General features: G+C 36.3%; 1 protein-coding gene across 2 annotated transcripts in view; it reads right to left on the reverse strand.

Annotated features, from left to right (window-relative positions):
- Nucleotides 1-5,872: 5,872 nt before the first annotated feature.
- LOC110288953 (vomeronasal type-2 receptor 116-like) overlaps nucleotides 5,873-20,223 on the reverse strand; it is a 122,438-nt gene continuing 108,087 nt past the window's right edge. For both annotated transcript variants that reach the window (XM_085832797.1, XM_085832796.1), the window contains 2 exons: nucleotides 19,530-19,653; nucleotides 5,873-9,138 (listed from right to left, as the gene is read on the reverse strand). In XM_085832797.1, coding sequence (XP_085688923.1) covers nucleotides 8,210-9,138; nucleotides 19,530-19,653 — 1,053 coding nt within the window. In that variant the 3' untranslated portion in view covers nucleotides 5,873-8,209. The remainder of the gene's footprint in view (nucleotides 9,139-19,529; nucleotides 19,654-20,223) is intronic.

Here is a 20,223-nt window from a genome sequence, read left to right on the forward strand (position 1 = left end):
TCACCAAGGTAAGTTTTTGATTTCTTCAAAAAAATGTGTAAACTTTAGCTGTTCATTTCAGTTTTGAGACAGGGTCTCTGACTATAACTCGCACTAATTTGAACTTCTTTTGTGTCCACAGGAAAAATTTCTAGGAGTGTGAAACTTTTGATTTGTGGAAGAGGAACAGACTCACAAAAGTATAGAAATCTATCTCATAAGTATGCATCAGAGTGGGCTTGGAGCAGGAGCAAATGTTTCTAATAAGCTAGTCTATCTTTAGTAAGTCTTATCTGGAAAGGGGTATTCAAGGAGACATAATTCTCCATTTGGAACTCTGAGGTACATAGACCCTTCAGAAGACATAATCCAGAAAAAAGAAAAAGATATACTATTGAAGAAGTATTTAAGAGAAGAGGGACCACATAACCCAGAACAAGAATTATTTTCACAATATATACTATTCTTAACAAAACCAAAGCAAAAAAAGAATTGGGAAAATTGTCAGGTGCAAATGAAAATTTTCAGTAAAACTTAGAGAAGACTGTAAGAAATATCTGGAGAAAACATGACCTTGGCTTACAACATAAAGCTTAAGTCTATGTCAGACATCTGGAAAATACTAAGAATCAGTGATCAGTTCCTACAGGAAAGATAAGAAGGAAATCTAGATGATACACTACTTATCTGATATTTAGTGGATAGACTTTGTATTATTTCTTTGGCAAAGTGTTTGAAGTGGTGGCAACAACTCTCCACTTGAGTCCCACTTAGATTTTCTTATATATAAGTACCATAATACAATTTTTTAGTGGTAGGCACAAGTCACAAACCTAGAGGCCAGTGAACAAGTATGTATCTACCATTTGTTCCTTTCAAACTTATATGGTTTCTTGGAATGGAACTCAATTTTTCTAGCTTTCACAGTCAGGAACTCATCTAATGAAACATCCATGGCATTTCTATTTCATCTTTCCATAGGCTCCTTTGCATTCTGCCCTTTTCCTTGTAAATTGAATGACAATGAAATTAAAACAATTGAAAGAACAATTTACAGTAGAGTCAGCACCTTAGTCTGGTAATATTTACTTCTGACTGTTGTGATTCAGGACTACTAGTTGCCATATATTGTGTGAACAAAATGGTCAATAAGTAAAGAGACTAAATAATTTGAAATTTGCAAACAAGTTTTCTGTCAAATCACTTAAGGAAGTGACAAAATCAATACTATTACTAAGAAAATTTATCTAACTAATCTTCAGTAAGATAAGTTTTCCCTAAATGGAGAGTTGTTTCTATTCTCAGCAGAGGAAGGTATGATTAACCATATTGCAACTTGATATGCCAAGGCCCGTTGATATTCATGGAATCCTCTCTAGTTTTGTGGATGAAGGCTGGCATAGTCAATGAAGGAACAGAGATAAGAGGGAGGGATTGAGAACAGAGAATGGAGGGGAAGCTTTAATCAAGACATAACTGTTATATATTTTAAATGAATAAAATATTAAAAAGAGAATAACCCTACATAACATCATTGTTTCAAGTATAGTTTTCCAATCTGTTTTAATAACTTACATGACAAATCATTTGTAGCAAAACAAAGAAAACAAAAAAGAACAGTTATTCACTTCCTCCAGTAAGCTGGGGAGCTATTTTAATGCTTATGACAATAGTAGATCATGACCTACCCTTCACTGACTAAAGTACTCTTTAAAGAAGAACCTGTATCTCACAGCCATAGCACAGTAGCAATGATGCTATTGGTGTGGACAAAGTTGAGTAGCCTGTGATGATGGGATTATATGATTTCTGGCCCTGTAATTTGTTCACCATGCATTGGTATAGGGCATGGCGGTATGCCAATAAGCTCCTTCCTTCCCACCAACTATGTCAGGCAAGAGGGCAGACATGAGATAATGAGAGCAAGAAAACTATCCCTGTCTATCCCTGTCTAGAACACTAGGAAAAGCATGGCCAGCATATACCCTTGTGAGTACTGAAGAGTTGTTCATGGCTGTGCATATTGTAGAAGACATAGCCCTTGGAACATGAGAACAGTAGTGTTGACTCTTTCTCATGCTGGTTACAGCATGAAGTAAGGTAGCCAGGACATAGCTGGGGAGCTCTGTCTGGAGGAATTGGTGTGGCTCAGCAAGTACCCAGTCATAGATAAGACAATAACTTTGAGTTGTTCCTTCCACATGTTTATTTTATAGTCTGTTATAGTACATGAATGGCCCAGCCTTGAAGATCCAAGCTGCATGATGTCAAAGACACAGGGAAAGAACATGATATTGCAAAGCATTCCTGGTAATTATCCCAAATGGATAGTACATTACAAGCCATAAGACTCAGACTAAATAAATTCATCAATACAATGAACCTGTGTAAGTAAAGAAATGCGGGCCATTTGGTATGCAGTGGGACATACCAACAGAGTATTCCTTCTACAATGAGTTCTATTTTTTCCTTTTATTGATATTGGGGTGAATGTTGTAATTGAGAATGTGCTAGAAAATGACAATGAGGTAAGTGGAAATGGTCTGCCTGATTTTATATTTAGGATGATTCAATGAGAATTTTTTGAATAAATAATACAACAGCAGAGAAAACATGAAGTGCCTTATCATCCTAAGAAGGCACCTGACTCAAAATTTTCAAATGGTGATTGACACACATAAAAAAGCTAAAACTATTGCCATATCTGTAAATACTTTGGCAAGAGATTTCTACACCACCTGAAATCCTATATTTTAAGGGAAGCACATTCTTCATACAACAAATAGATATGCCCAGGTTCACACTGTGGTGTTCTTGACATGACAGACCCTGTAGTTTCAAAATATTAAAGAATCTTTCTATAACATAAAGAACATTGGATATACAGTAAGCATACCCTTCCAAACAAAAACATTTTCCTCCTGGAGATATGTTCTTCATGAGTCAGTAATTGCCTCCTTAAATGATTCCTTTACAAATAATTATTCCTTATACTTAGAGTTAAACACTGCAGAACTGTCTGAAAGTACCTAAAGGCAATAAAAATTATCAAAAGTTATGTATCTTGTGGTCATAAGAACAGTAAAATCTTTCAGGGAAGAGGAAAGTTAAAGTATGTGTTGACATGTGTTATTGTTTCAAAGAAAGTCCTCACCCATTAGTCTGCAGAAAATTCCAATAAATTCCCTAGTTTTTAAATGAAAGGAAGAAAAAAGAAAGAAACAAATAAGAGAAAAAGAATAAAGGAAAGAAAGGGAAGAAGAAAAAAGAAAAATGAATGAATGAAAGTTAGAAAGTGAAGAATGACAGAATAGAAAAGAAAAGAAAGTGAAAGAAAAGGAAAGGAAAAGAGAGGAGAGGAGAGGAGAGGAGAGGAGAGGAGAGGAGAGGAGAGGAGAGGAGAGGAGAGGAGAGGAGAGGAGAGGAGAGGAGAGGAGAGGAGAGGAGAGGAGAGGAGAGGAGAGGAGAGAGGAAAGAGGAGAGAGAAGAAGAGAAGAGAAGGGAAGGGAAGGGAAGGGAAGGGAAGGGAAGGGAAGGGAAGGGAAGGGAAGGGAAGGGAAGGGAAGGGAAGGGAAGGGAAGGGAAGGGAAGGGAAGGGAAGGGAAGGGAAGGGAAGGGAAGGGAAGGGAAGGAAAGGAAAGGAAAGGAAAGGAAAGGAAAGGAAAGGAAAGGAAAGGAAAGGAAAGGAAAGGAAAGGAAAGGAAAGGAAAGGAAAGGAAAGGAAAGGAAAGGAAACCGCACCATGTATATATTGCTGCTCTGGTTCAGGACATATACAGACAGTCATGTTGATGATATTTTATATACTTTTACAAGTAGTTGTTTCCTGTCCAGAGATGCAAACTCTTCCCAAACATCCTGGTCTTACTGGCCTTAAAATTTTCTGCCCAAGTTTTAACAAATAATCATGAGCCTTTGCCTATTAGTGTGTTGCAAATCCATTTTGATGTGTTCTTTTCATTTCTGCATTTTGAGTTGTTGTGGGTTTCTTTAATGATCTGGACCTATTGCCAAGAGATATTCCTTCGATGAGTACAGGAATCATGATTTATGTGTGAATATGAATGTCACTGCTTCAAAACTTTAGAAATAATGTTGCTCTTGGGGCAAGTCCTTGTAGCTTATATTAGTTATCAGAGAAGTGGTAATAAGGTGAAAGAAAGAAGTAAGTTCAACGTCCTATTCAGGAGAATCTTGCAACCTTGATCTCCTGATAATCAGAGTTCCATTTTAACTTAGTTATATGAAACAGTGAAGGTAGAGATTGATTACTTTTATGTTTTGTTTTATTATTATTTTTATTTATCTTATTTTTATTTTTAATTATTAACTTTAGATACTGGTACCCCCTTCCAATAATCCTACTCACAGTCTCTCTCCCATTCTCCTCTGCACAGGTGTGGGCAACCTTTTTGTACTCCCACCATAGCACTTCAAGCCTCTACAAGGCAGGAAAAGGTAGTCCACTTAGAAGAACATATTTCACATATAGGCTGTAGCTTTTGCTCCAGTTTTTCTGGACACACATGCATACAAATCTGCATATCTGCTACATATGTACAGGGAGGCCTAGTTTAAGCCACTGTATGTTCTTTGCTTGGTGGTTCATTCTGTGAAGGACTCATGGGTCCAATTTAGTTGACTCCATTAGTTTTAATGTGGATTTTCTATCCCATTGGGGCATGAAATCCTTCTTTCTATTATTCTATGAGTTCCCTATCTCCAAACACTCTATGACTGAACTTGACTGTATCTGTGTGAGTCATCTGCTAGAGGGAGGGGAAAGAAGTTTTAAGTGTCAGGTATGTGAAACGATAGGTGAGATGGCTAGATGGCCATGAAAATGAATGGAAATAGGCAACTGATAGGATTGAGGTGTGGGGAGGCATCTCCAGGGAGATAAATGGGATAACAGAAATCTGGGATAACAGAAGTCCTCAAGAATCAATGGGCTTAACTTGTATGTGACTCACTCTACTGGGGATATGGAACCTGAAGAATCCACCTCATGTTATCAGTCAGTATTCCAAGTACTTTCAACCCAAACTATATCCTTTTAAAAAGAAATAAAGGCATGGAGAATGGAGCAGAGATTAAGGGAATAACAATCCAATAACCAGTTCTAATTGAGAGTCATCCTATGAGTATGGACCAATCCCTGAATCTACTAGTAACTCTCTGTTAAACGTGTACACAGGAGTATATTGTGCTCTGTGAGGGTCTACCCAGCAACTGACTCCTTTTATTCCCAAACATAGATAGTATAAACCTTTTACTAACACATGTGTTCTGACTTGTTTTCATCATAAATATATACATATAGTCGTCATATATAAACCGGGATTGAGCACAGTTATCATTTACAATGATGTCTAGAGTCATAGGTATAGTCATCATTGATAAGCCATGATAGAACAGAATTATCTTTTACAATTATTTCTCCTCAACAAACACATATTTCAACATTTAAGAATATGGAAGCATTCTTTGTAAAGGAATGACATACCACTCCAGGGAAGGGACAAAATTTGTGCACAGAGTGAAGAAAGTCTGAGCAGGGATGGCACAACTTGGAATCTATTCCATGAGCAGGCACCAAATGCCTGCCCCTATTAATGATACAAAAAAATGTGCTTAAAGATAGGATACAACACTGCCTGGTCAGAGGCCCCAGACACAAATGTAGCAGAGGACTGCCTTGTGTAGCCTCAGTGAGAGAGGAGAAACCTAATGTTTTAGAGACATTATGCCCAAGGAACGGGGTATTCCTGGGGTAGGATGAACATTATGTCAGAGGTAAAGGGGGGGAGGAATAAGGTGAACAAATTTGGGAAGAAAGAACAACAGGGGGCATCTCTCAGTTAATACATTAATATATTTTTTTTAATTTCTCAAGGTATTACAGCCCATTCTCTGGCTGGCAGCTTTCAAGGTTTCTAGGGTACTAGGCGTAATTAAAATAACTGAACTAGAGTTGGAAGCTTGCATGTCCCAACTGGTGCATTATGAACTTTGAATATCCAAATTACCAATTCTCATTTAGGTCCAAGAAAAACTTTCAGGCCAATGCTACTGTCACTATTTTTCAATTTCTGGCACAATACAATCTTTATTTTTCATATCTTGATAAAATCTCATTTGTCTAATATTGGTCTTATACTGTCCCTTGGTCATTAAACATCACAGTGGCCCTTTGTAAGCTAACTTCTCCAAGAAACAGACGTCTTGATATCTTGGTGCTTTTTATTTTTTATTTATTTTTTATTTTTTAACATTCTCTCAGACCATTGTTTTACTCTCAGTATGAGCCCTATGAAAGAGAATATAAATATCATCCATTTTAACTTTGTTAGTGTAATTTTATTTTTTTCTGAAGAGGCTTACCATAGATGAAAGTAGCAATCTCATATGCCATGCAATTGCGTGAGTGCACTGTAAATAGAGGCTTGTAATTTGATCTTGGTCCAACTTCTCTATCCATTTTAATATTGTTGATTTTTTCAAAATTTACCTTCTTTTGATTATTTTCCTAACTTGTTAGTTGAAAAGTAGATCTTTCAAGAATATCTTGAAACCATATCATCATATGAAGATCTATGACATATTTATGTGTGTCATAAAATGCACAATGCTAAGGAATTTTCAAGTACACCAAGATAAGGACATCTTCCTAAAAGCAGAATAGGTATTATACTTTGTAAATACCTGTGTAAGCTTGGGATAATACACATGAAAGGTGCCATAAATGATTCTTAAGTAATTTTCCACCTATATAATATTCCAAAATTTTACAATTAACAAATGCCTCACTTAAGCCTGCAACATATACAGATCTAGAACAAAACTGAAAAACAATTGATCATAATCTTAACAAGGATGTCTTCTTTATTGGATGTTTGTCAAATAGCTGTGCTGGCTTTTTGATTTACTGTTCCCATTAGATATGGGTGTGCCAATGTTATTTTAATAATGTGAGAAGTGTATCTTCCCCTCCAAGGCTCGTGGCATTTCTGTCACTGGTTAGACTTTTATAGACTTCCAATGAAGACATAGATTCCCTTTAGTCATCAGACAAATAGGAAAGTTATTTGTTATGGTATTGTTCTAACAATCTTATATTTTTTCTTTCATATAACAATGTTGACAGAAAGAAAAGCTTACTTTAAGTATAATGTCTATTATTTTTACAAAATAATAATGAATCATGTAGCAACAGGTAGTAATAAAATAGAAGGCTATATATGATTTTGGATTTTGATTGGGTACTTTATACCAATATACAGAAAATAGGTATGTGAATATTAAATTAATAAAAATTAAATGAAAAATTTATATCACAGAACATTACAAAAATTCAAAATGAAAAAGGTGTGACATCAGCAATTCTCAAATGAGTTGATTCACCAGAAATGTATATACTACATAATATATATGTAAATGTCTAAGTTTAAATGCATACGAGGGTATCTGGCTATCTTACAAACAGCTGTAAATGTCAAAAATGTTGTCAAACTATAAGTATTGGCTCTTAATAGATTGCTCTGGTGGACTCAAATTTACTTTGGGTAATAAACTACATTTCTAAATGATCTCTCAACTTAGTTAGTATGCAAATATAACTCCTGGAACTAGAGTGCTATAAAGCTATAAAAATTTTTAATTAAATTATGAGAGGTGGTAGTTTCCATATTAAAAAAAATCCAAACAGACAATTATAAATTAATTAAATGCCATGGGATCTTTCCATATACTATTTTGTTCATTTTCAAATATGGTTCATTGAATATATAATAATTTAAACACTACTTATATGACAATTATATTTTTAGTATGATTAATTTATGTACATTAAAAATTATATTCCAGTGGGCTTTCTAAACTTATTATTGTGTTATTTCTGGCAGAAGGAAGAATACTCATAAAGTTTAAAAAATTAAAACAATAAATGAAAAAGAAGAGTTTCTATCCAGAAAGGACTGAAACATTTGACATGATCCAGGAATGGTGTCACCAGGCCTTAGACTCAGAGCAGTTGAATCACCAGAGTAAAAGTGGTTGTCAAACATGGAAAATAAATATCTCTCATACTATAACACTATAATATTTGGATAAAGAATATAACATGATAAAATTGCATTCATATTAGGATTGTATAAGATATTTTAGAACGATATACAAATGATTCATTTTATGAAGTTGTTAACATAAAAGCTACATTTATTTTTTTCCACTATATTTTAGAAAAATTCTTCTTTCTAGAGTATGTTTTCTTCCGCATATGAGTACATGAATTGTTCTCTGGTCTCAACAAGATAATGTAACACTTGGGACCAAATATGAAGGCAAGGAGTGCTGTGCTGGAAGCCAAGATAGAAAATACTTCCATAGCCACCATGATCTTCCCTTTAGTGCTGTGGAAGACAGGAAGAAAAGTGACCCAGACACAGAAGAACACTAGCATACTGAATGACAGATATTTGGATTCATTGAATGTATCAGGCAAATTTCTAGACAAGAAGGCCATGGTGTAACTCCCAAGGGCCAAGAAGCAGAGATATCCCAGGACAGAGTGGAAGGCAACAGCTGAGCCCTTTTTGCACAAAATGATGATGTGTCCATATTCAGTATGAGCATCTTGGTCAATGAATGGTGGAGAAGTTGTCATCCATATTCCACAAATAAGAAGCTGGATCAGGGTGCATATAGGAATGATGTAGTTTGGACCCCTTGATAACATTAGCCACCTTACTATTTTCCCTGGAAAACTGACCTTAAAGGCAAGGACCACAGTAATAGCTTTGGCCAACACAGTAGCAAGAGCCATAGTGAAAGCAACTGCAAAGGTAGTCTGCTGAAGGATGCAGGTAGCTGTGTTTGGCTGACCAATGAAGTTCAAAGAACATAAGAAACAGAAGGTGAGTGTGATGAGCAAAATGTAACTCAGAGCTCGATTATTTGCCTTTACAATTGGAGTGTCTCTGTGTTTCACAAAGATGCCAATAACAAAGACTGTGAGTGCAGATAAGCACAAAGCTATGCTGGCTAGAGCCATCCCCAAGGGGTCTTCATAGGCCAGAAAGATTACAGATTTTTGGAAGCAGTTCCTCTTCTCTGTATTTGCATAATGACTCTCTGGACACTTCACACACTGGTATACATCTGCTCAGAAATATAGGTTATCATAAAAACAGGAGTCCATTACATGGTGATTCCTTGAATTATGAGACATTTATAACTGATTGGACTGTCAAGAAATCACTGTCTTTTGTTTTCTCAGGGATAAAGTAATACATATAATAGTATGCAGAATTTTAGATTGATAACCTGAACTTTGTTGCTTCCAATTTCTTTCCACATTTATCTTCACATATAATAGGATTTTATGAATTCTTTTAAAAATATAATTATCATTCACCTTCCTTTTCCTCAGTTTTTTTCTCACAACTCCTTCTGCTCTCTATCTCTTACTTTTACATTTTTATTGCCACATTGTTCATTCAGTGGAGCCATTGTATGTACAATTGGGAATGGCTTCAGTTGAAAAACAGGTAGACTTTCAAGCCCTACCTTTATAAAGAACAGTACTGTAGCTTTTCAGCTACAACACTAGTTTCAATACATTCCTTAAAAATCTTATTGACTATCATTTAAATTTTAATACATATGTCTTCATGCTCGTGTACACAATATTTTTCTGCCTTTAATGGCATTGGTGTAACTCTTTGAAAGTAACTAGAATACTAAGTTATACTGCAAAAACCTACTGTGGCCTTGATAGTACTCATAAGTCACAAATCCTTCTTAACTTACACATTGACAATCTATATTAGAAAAAAAAAGTTTTTGCAAAATTTTTCAGGTAATGTTTCTTATACATGAATACTAAATTTACTTTCTTGTTTAAAATTACTTATGCTTTGAAATTCTGTTCATTCTCTGCTAGAGTTTATGGCATATACCTTATGATATTTTACAGTGCTTAAAGTCATTCAATAATATATTTCCATAAAATCTGAAGGAAGCATACATTTTCAGGTATTATGAATATTTTTAGGAAACGTGAGGGATTTTTGAAAAAATATATTATGCTCTGGAATCTTAATATTTTCATAAATAGTATAATTAACATAAAATAGATTCTCTAAAACTTATAAAATACATAATATTGATATGATAGTCTGAATATACTTGAGCCATATAGTGTCACTCTTTTGAATTGTGGCTTCGTTTCAAGAAGTATGTCACTGTGGAAGTCGGCTTTTAGACCCTCATCCTAGATACCTGGAAGTTTTTCTTTTCCTAGAAGATTTCACCTGATAATATAGAACACTCAGCTCCTCCTGTTCCATGCTTACCTAGATGCTGCCATTTTCCCAGTTTGAGGATGATTAACTGAACTTCTGAAACTATAAGCCAGTCACGATGAAATATTGTTCATATATATATATATATATATATATATATATATATATATATATATATATATATGGTTTTGGTTGGGAAAATGTGAGTTTTGAGAATTTAGATTGGTAAAGAATAACATTCTTTAAGTTATGCTTAATGGGCCACCCTTGAATGAATATGGGAACCTTTGCTGCTAAGGGTGATTCTGTGGAAGACTGGTTCTTATGGAAGAATTTCCATAAGTATCTGCTCTTGTTATATTTTGCTGAAGGAGGTGTCTGTCTTTTGCCCTTTTCTATAGAGCCTACATTAGAGTAAGATAAAGAGATATAAAATAACTGAATTAACACAGTAAGTCCCAAAAAAGCTGGACAGAGACTTTGATATCTGATTAAGTCTCATGAAGAGCATTTTCATACAAGCATAGCAAGTTTAAAATGGGAAGATAGAAAACATGGTTCAAGTAAAAACAAATGGGCCTCAGGAAACGAAATGAAGCTGAATGCTAGTTTCAAGGAGAAAACATAGTAAAGGGAGTGGTGATCTCTGTGCAAGATCTCACCTAACAAAACTATTTTTTTTATTTGCAGTTGCAATGTAAACTTTGTAGTTTTAATAAGGAATGTCATCTAGAAATAGATGACACACTTGTGATCCATATGTTGAGGCTGGAAGATATAGTCTTTTGATCTAGATGATGGATTACAATGATCAAAAGGAACTTGGACAAATGCATGGTTTTGCACTCTTGTAATCCAAGGAGATAAAGACAACCAGTGTGGGGTGATGCCCTGTGCACAGACAGTTGGGGACATTGTTGAGCACAGGCCTGGAACTCCAGTAAACCTATGAAAGCTAAGTGTTCAGCCATGCCTCCTGGGTCCCTGCATCCTCTCACAGCTATACCTCCCACAGACCCCTGCAGAGAGGTACATGGCCATCAGCCATGTAGGCAATTCCCCAAGATACTTGTATACTGTCTGTACTCTACCCTTACAGTAACATGGCAACAACCAGGTACCTCAGTATTACCTGGAAACTGCCAAGATAGTGCATGCCACTATAAAAAAGTTGCTTGCCTGGTCCTCACTCTCTTACCTCTTATTTTCTTGCTCCCTTGCTCCACCTCTCTCTGCTTTCCCTTCCCATCTATCTTCACATGGCCAACATGTCCTGCCTCTATTTCCCTACTCTCTTGCTCTCTCTGCCTTTCTACAATTTACATGCTAAAAACATGGACTGCCTCTTCTCTTTGAGATCTAGTGTGCAGGAGCAATGGAGTACATTTTCACCTAAAGAGCTGTGTTGTCTAACTTCCCACCAGATAGCCTCCCTGCACTTTAGTCAAGGCTGCCAGCCAAGCAATCTCAAGAAACCTGACCACTGACCAAATCAAACATTCTCTTCCTTTGGGGACACAGCTGGAGATCCCCTTCTTCCCTTTTCCTCAGCCCTGGGTCAGAGTCTGCCCATGAGTTCCCAGTCTGTTCTCAGCCCATCCATGACATAGAGCAGCCTGTGGCAAGTCTAAGAGTGAGAACCTGTCACCTCTGGCCTCCTTGCAATCCAGGGCACCTAGAAATGGCTCTTCTATGGTACCCTAATGTATCTGTGGTAGCCAATAGTTGGAGCCTGAATACAGCTGGTCAACGGGGACCCAGACTGTGACCTCCCTCACCCCCAGAGTGACACCTGCCCAGCAGTTCCATGGAGATGTGCACATTCAAATTACAGGAGTCTTACATCACCCAGTGCACCTAGCCTGAGCAAATATTTGATTATACTTTTTTCCTGCAAAGCAGATTCTTGAGTTTAAGGACAGCCTGTGCCAGAGCAAGCTCAAAGTAAGGAAAAGCTTAAATCTAGGTGTGATATTCATGATATCTAAGTATTCTGGGGAGAGAGACATCCAGATCTTTGAGTTCAAAGCCAATTTACAGAGCAAGTCAAAGGATAGCCAAGTGTATGCAGTTAGAGAGTTTTCAAACAAAAGCTGCTAATAGAACAAAGGGGAGTCTTATTCCATCCTAGGAAGCAGACAAGCTCAGAATCATTGGCCATGTGGCTCAGGCTTATTAGTGAATAAGAATAAGAGACTAACAGAACAATGGATGCTGGTTAGCTGGAGCTAGGAAATTAGCAATAATTATTAATTGATCAGCATCATTGAGGGGAAATCATCTGCGAAGTCATTTCTGAGAGTAAAATAGTTCAAGGTGACACAAATTTAAAAAGAAATAGTCAAGGTATCATTATTTGTGGATCATATATTAGTTTACATAAGTGAGCTCAAAAAAGTCTACCAGAGTCCTTCTACAGCTAATAAACAACTTAAGCAAAGTAGCTGGATAATAAATTAACTCACATAACTTATTAGCCTTACTCTACACCAAGGATAAACAGGATGAGAAAAAAATTAGAAAAACAACACACTTCACAATAGGCAGACATAGTATAAAATACCTTGGTGTAACTCTTATCAAGTAAGTGAAAGATCTGTATAACAATAATTTCAAGTCTTTCATGAAGGCAATTGAAGAAGACCTCAGAAAATGGAAAGACCAAGCATCCTCATAAATTGGTAGAATTAACATAGTATGCATGGCTATCCTACCAATAGGAATCAACAGATTCAATTCAATTCCTATCAATATTCCAACACAGTTCTTCACAAACATTGAAAGAACAAATCTCAATTTCACATGGAAAATCAAAAAGCACAGCTTAGCATAAACAGTTCTTAACAGGAAAAGAACTTCTTGTGGAATTACTATCCTTGACATCGAACTGTACTATAGAGCAATACTAATGAAAAAAGAAAAAGAAATCATTGTATTGGTACATATATAGACAGGTCAGTAAATGGAAAAGAGAAGAAGACCCAGTCATAAGCCCACATGCATATGGACACTTTTAATTTCACAAAGAAGCTAAAAACATACAATCCAAGAAAGAAAGGAAGGAAGGAAGGAAGGAAGGAAGGAAGGAAGGAAGGAAGGAAGGAAGGAAGGAAGAAAGGAAGGAAGGAAGGAAAGAAGGAAGGAAGGAAGGAAGAAAGAAAGAAAGAAAGAAAGAAAGAAAGAAAGAAAGAAAGAAAGAAGAGAAAAGAAAAAAGAAAAAAGAAAAGAACAAAGAAAGGATATTCAACGAATGGTGTTGTTCTAACTAACAGTCTGTATTAAGAAATATAAAAACAGGTCAATATTTATTACCTTGCAGAATACTCTAGGCCAAGTGAATCAAGAAACTCAGAATAAACTAGAGAATTCACAACAGACAAATTTCTAAAGGCTAAAAAGTACTTATTGATCAGTGAAGTACAAATCAAAATGACCCTGAGATTCCACCTTATATGTATTAGAATGGCTGAGACCAAAATTCAGGTGAGAGTACATGATGGCAAGGATGTGGAGAAAGTTGAGCACTCCACTATTGCTTTTGGGATTACACACTGGTACAACCACTCTTGAAATCACTCTTGCAGTTTCTCAGAAAATTGTAAATAGGCCTACTTGAAGACCCAGCTGTACTACTCTTGGGTATATACCCAAATAATTCCCCAACATATCACAGGGACACATGCAATAGTATGTTCATAGTGGCCTCGTTTGTAAGAGCCAACAGCTGGAAGCAACCCAAATGCCCTATAAGAGAAAATAAATGGATACAGAATATGTGGCACATTTACACAACAGAATATTTCTCAGTTACTAAGATCAAGGGCATAAGGACTTTTGAAGGAAAATGGACGTAAGTATCATCCTGAGTAATGAAACACGGACACCAAAAAAGTACATCACATGTACTCACCTAATAAGTTGATATTAGCCAAAAAGCACAGATCACCTTGGATACCGGTTAAGGAACAGTAGGAGGGTTGCCACAGAGAGGGGACCATTAGTGGATTGCAAATAAATAAATAAATAAATAAATAAATAAATAAATAAATAAATAAATATGTTAAATAAGGTGTGTGCTTAAAGATATAGAGCATTTGTTCATTTCCATAATAGCAGGAAGCACTGAATCAGCCAGGGAGAGATCAGATCTCATGGAAACACAAATTAAATGCTTAAATCCCGATTTGAAGGCAGCGGCAGAAAAAAAAAATAAATAAATAGAGACCAGATGTCACATGCACACTTAAAATCTAAAACCATTACCTAGCAGTACACCTCCTCCAAAAGACCAAAACCCTTAATGGTTCCTAATGTGTCTAGTATCTAAATAAAAATTTCTGTAAAACTCTAATCCAATAGAAGCCAGATATTTACCAAGACCTTCAGTGAACAGAAGACTACTAAATAATAATATTTTCTGAACACAGAGAAATGGAAAGAGAGGCCCATTGGACATGCAAACTTTATATGCCCCAGTACAGGGGAACACCAGGGCCAAAAAATGGGAATGGGTGGGTAGGGAAGTCGGGGGGAGGGTATGGGGGACTTTTGGGATAGCATTGGAAATGTAATTGAGGAAAATACGTAATAAAAAAAAAGAAATTATTCCCATGAATTCATAACACATGAGAAACTGTGTTAGATGCATAATGGATTAACACGGACAAATTTCAGCACAGATATTGGAGATAGCCATGAAGACACCCCTATCTCCAGAAAATGACGTATTAGCAATTGATAGCTACTGGGAGGATATTCAGTTTTCCTTTTCAGTGTACAGGACCTGGTTGGTTAACAACCTTTAAGTGGCATTCACACATGTAAGTATACATGAGTATCATGATGTGTATTAGATTTTTTTATTCCTACAATAAAAGTTAAGAAGGGTGCAATACATCTAGGAACAATTTGAGTGGTGAGTGTGATAAAAAAAATATTGTATAAAATTATGAAACAAGTAAAAATGAGAAATAATCTGTTATTTTTCCTTATGAAGATGCAACAGGTTGGAGACTTAAATGGTTCTTAAAAATCATTGAAATGAATTTTGAAAAAGTATCTTTGATACTTTATTAATACATGTTAAGTGGTACTGTGAAATGAAAAGCATAGAAAAGAACAGGAAAATATATTGTGTCTACAAATACCAGAAATGGTAGTGGATTAAAGATATAAATGAAGAATGATCTTTAATGGATGTATTGAGCAATTTAAAGTGGATGGTGATAAATATGACACTTAATGTCCTTTAAAAAAGAAATAAAATGTTCAAATATGACTTCTACTTAGATCTTTTTCACTTGCTAGCACATTGTTATCCAGTGTGGGGAGGAATTCCATAATATCTATATCTCATTAAAAATCTCAATGTTTGCACATGAGTATACTTGTAACAGCACATGACCTTGCTCTCCAGGGTTAGTTTCCTGAATCCAGGCCTACGACTCTCACTGTTCACAGACTGAGAAATTCAGACCAACTTCCCTTATGAATGTTGATGCAAAATTACTCAATAAAATTCTTTTTTTTTCTTTTTTTTTAAATATTTTTTGTTATTACGTATTTTCCTAAATTACATTTCCAATTCTATCCCAAAAGTCTCCCACACCCTCCCCCCCACTTCCCTTCCCATTTTTTGGCCCTGGCGTTCCCCTGTCCTGGGGCATATAAAGTTTGCATGTCCAATAAAATTCTTTCAAAATGAATCCAAGAACAGATCAAAATGTTCATCCATCATGAATAAGTAGGCTTCATCCCAGTGATGCAGGAATGGTTCAATATACGGAAATACATCAAAGCAACCCATTACGAAAAACAAACAAACAAACATAAAAATTTTTTTGATGATCTCATTAGATTCTGAGAAACCATTTGACAAAATCTATCACTTCATGATAAAAGGGTTGGAAAGATCAGGAATTCAAGGCCTATACCTAATCATATTAAAAGCAATATACAGCAAACCAGTAACCAACATCAAATTAAATGAAGAGAAACTTAAGTAATCCCACTTAAATCAGGGACTAGCCATGGCTGCCCACTCTCTCACTACATATTCAATATAGTACTTAAAGTCCTAGCCAGAGAAATTAGAAAAAAAATAAAAAGAGGAGATCAAAGAATACAAGAAAGAAGTCAAAATATTACTATTTGCAGATGTAGAAAGATATTATCCATAAGTGACCCTAAAAATTCAACCAGAGAATTCCTACACCTGATAAACAACTTCAGCAAAGTAGCTGGATTTAAAATTAATTCAAACAAATCAGTAGCTCTCCTCTACATAAAGGATAAACAGGCTGAGAAAGAAATAAGACAAACAACACTATTCAAAATAGTAACAAATAATATAAAACACCTTGTTGTAACTCTAACTTAACAAATGAAATATCTGTATGATAAGAAATTCAAGTCTCTGAAGACAGAAATTGAAGAAGATATCAGAAGATGGAAAGAACTCCCGACCTAATGAATTGATTAAAATAGTAAAAATGGCCAACTTGCCAAATGGAATCTACAGATTCACTACAATCCCCATCAAAATTCCAACTCAATATTCCACAGAGATAGAGCAATTTGTAAATTCATCTGGAATAACAAAAAAACCTAGGACATTGAAAACTATTCTCAAGAAAAAAATAATGACAGGTGGAATCAACATCCCTGACCTCAAGTTGTACTACAGAGCAATTGTGTGAGAAAAACTGCATAGCATTAGTAGAGTGACAGACAGGTAGATCAATGGAATAGAATGAACACCCAGAAAGGAACCCACATACCTATGGTCACTTGATGTTTGACAAAGGAGATAAAATCATTCAGTGGAAAAAAGAGCATTTTCAACAAATGTTGCTGGCTCAACTGGCAGTTAGCATGTAGAAAAATGCAAATTGATCCATTGTACAATGCTCAAATCCAAATGGATCAAGGAACTCCACACAAAACCAGATACTCTGAATCTAACTGAAAAGAAAGGAGGGAAGAACCTCGAGCACATGTGCGCAGAGGAAAATTCCCTGAACAGAACACTAATAGCTTATGCTCTAAAATAAAAAACTGACAAATGGGACATTGTAAAATTTCAAAGCTTCTGTAAGTCAAAGGGCACTGTCAATAGCACAAAACATCAACCAACAGATTAAGAAAAGATCTTTATGAATCCTACATCTGATACAGAGCTAATATTCAATATGTACAAAGAACTCACAAAGTTAGACTCCGAAGAACCAAATAAACTTTTAAAAAATGGGGTAGAGACCCAAACAAAGAATTCTCAAACGAGGATTTCTGAATGGCTGGGAAGAACCTAATGTTTAACATCCTTAGTATTCAGGGAATTGCAAATCAAAAAACCCTGATTGCAAATCAAAACACCTCAAATGAGTCAGAATGCCTAAGAATAAAACCTCAGGTGACAGCAGATGCTTACTAGGTTGTGGAGAAAGAAGAGCACTCCTCCATTGCTGGTGGGATTGCAAGATGGTACAACCACTCTGGAAATCAGTATGGCAGTTCCTCAGAAAATTGGACATATTACCACCTGAAGACCCAGAAATAGCACCCATGGGTATATACCCAGAATATGTTCCAACTTATAATAAGAACACATGCTCCACTATGTTCATACCAGTCTTATTTATAATAGTCTGAACCTGGAAAGATCCCAGATGTCCCTTAACAGAGGAATGGATACAGAAAATGTGGTACATTTACACAATGGAGTACTACTTAGCTATTAAAAACAATGAATTTATGTACTTAGGCAAATACATGTAGCTGGAAGATATCATTCTGCTTGAGGTAACCCAGTCACAAAAGAACACACATGATATGCACTCACTGCTAAGTGGATATTATCCCAAAAGCTCAGATTATCTAAGAAACAAATCACAAACTGAATGAAACTCAAGAAAGAAGATCAAAGTATGGATACTTCAATAAAATACCCATGGAAGTAGTTAGAGACAAAGCATAGAGCAGAGACTGAAAGAATGACCATTTAGAGACTATCATACCTGGGGATCATCCCATATACAATCACCAAACCTAGGCACTATTGTGAATACCAACAAGTGCTTGCTGAAAGTAGCCTGATATAGCTGTCTTCTGAGAAGTTCTGCCAGTTCCTGACAAATACATAAATGGATGCTTACAGCCATCCATTGGATGGAGCACTGGGTCCCCAATAAAGGAGCTAGAGAAAGGACCCATGAAGATGAAGGTGTTTGTAGTACCATAGGAGCAACAACAATATGAACTAACCAGTATGCCCAGAGTTTCCTGGGACTATACCTCCACAAAGAGTACACATGGTGGGACTCATGGCTCCAGGTTCATATTTAGCCTAGGATGGCCTAGTCAGTCATTAATGGGTGGAGAGACCCTTGGTCCTTTGCAAACTCTATGCCCCATTGTAAGAAAATGCCAGAGCCAGGAAATAGGAATAGGTTTGTTGGTGAGCAGGTGGAGTGCGAAGGGATAAGGGATTTTAGGAGGGGAAACCTGGAAAGGGGATAACATTTGAAATGTAAAAGAGGAAATATCTAATAACAAGGAAGACATTTTGAGCCGGGTATGGTGGCACACTCCTTTAATCCCAACATGTGAGAGGCAGTGGCAGGCAGATTTCTGAGTTGGAGACCAGCCTAGTCTACAGAGTGTGTTCCTGGAGAGCCAAGGTTACACAGAAAAAACCCTGTCTCAAAAAACAACAACAGAAAACAAACAAACAAACAAAATACCAAAAAAGGAAGAAATTAAAAATAAATATATATAACTCTACTCATGTCTTTTTTTTTTTTTTTTTTTTTTGAGACAGGGTCTCTCTGTTTAGCCCTGGCTGTCCTGGAACTCACTTTGTAGACCAGGCTGGCCTTGAACTCAGAAATCCACCTGCCTCTGCCTCCCAAGGGCTGGGATTAAAGGAGTGCATCACCACGCCCGGCCATGTCTTTTTTATTTACTAATATATTTTAAAACCCAGATGTCCTTCAACAAAAGAATGGATACAGAAAATATGGTATATTTACACAATGGAATACTACTCAGCTATTAAAACAATGGATATATGAAATTCCTGGACAATTGGATGTATCTGGAGGATATCATCCTTAGTGAGGTAACCCAATCACAAAAGAAGTCATTACATATGCACTCACTGATAAGTGGATAGTAGCCCAGGAATGCAGAACACCAAAGTTGAATTCTGTGAAGAAATATGAAATTTTCCATAATATCTGCATTTACCTGTCTCATTAGAAATCTCGTTGTCTCCACAAGGAGTGCACTTGTAGCAGCAGATGGCCTTGCCCTCCAAGGCTACTTTCCTGAATCCAGGCTCACAACTCTCACTGCACACAGACTGGGGGATCTGAGAAGAATGAGAAGAATGTTATCTAATGCTTAGGGTTTTATGAAAAAAATCATAAGATCAGAGTTTTTGAAGGTCATACACAGAAGGCAGGAGTATTGTTATTCACCCCTAGAGTTATTTAACAGGATCTTTGTATTAATAAGGAATGGATAAATGATGGTAGTTACCATAAAGTCACAGATTCCAGGAAAGCAAGAGACTCCCAGGATCCATTGATAATGACATTAGTTAATATACCCCATAAATAGTAGAGATAACCTGTTGAGACCATATCCACAGGTTAGGCAAAGCCACGGGATGAAGAATGGGGGCATTAAAACATTTCAAAAATATTAACCCGTAATTGCTCCTACCTAAAGAAAATACAGGGACAAAGTGTGGAGCAGAGACTGAAGGAAAGGTAATCCAGAGACTTCCCCATTCAGGGATTCATAGATATGCAACCTCCAAACCCAGACTATTGTTGATGCCAAGAAGTGCTTGCTGAGTGGGGCTACATATAACTGTCTCCTGAGAGTTGTATTACCAATACAGATGAGGATGCTTGCACTCAACCCCCTGAGAACA

The sequence above is a fragment of the Mus caroli genome, unplaced genomic scaffold (genome assembly GCF_978045245.1).
Source record: "Mus caroli unplaced genomic scaffold, Mus_caroli_1 scaffold_18, whole genome shotgun sequence".
Lineage (NCBI taxonomy): Eukaryota > Metazoa > Chordata > Mammalia > Rodentia > Muridae > Mus > Mus caroli.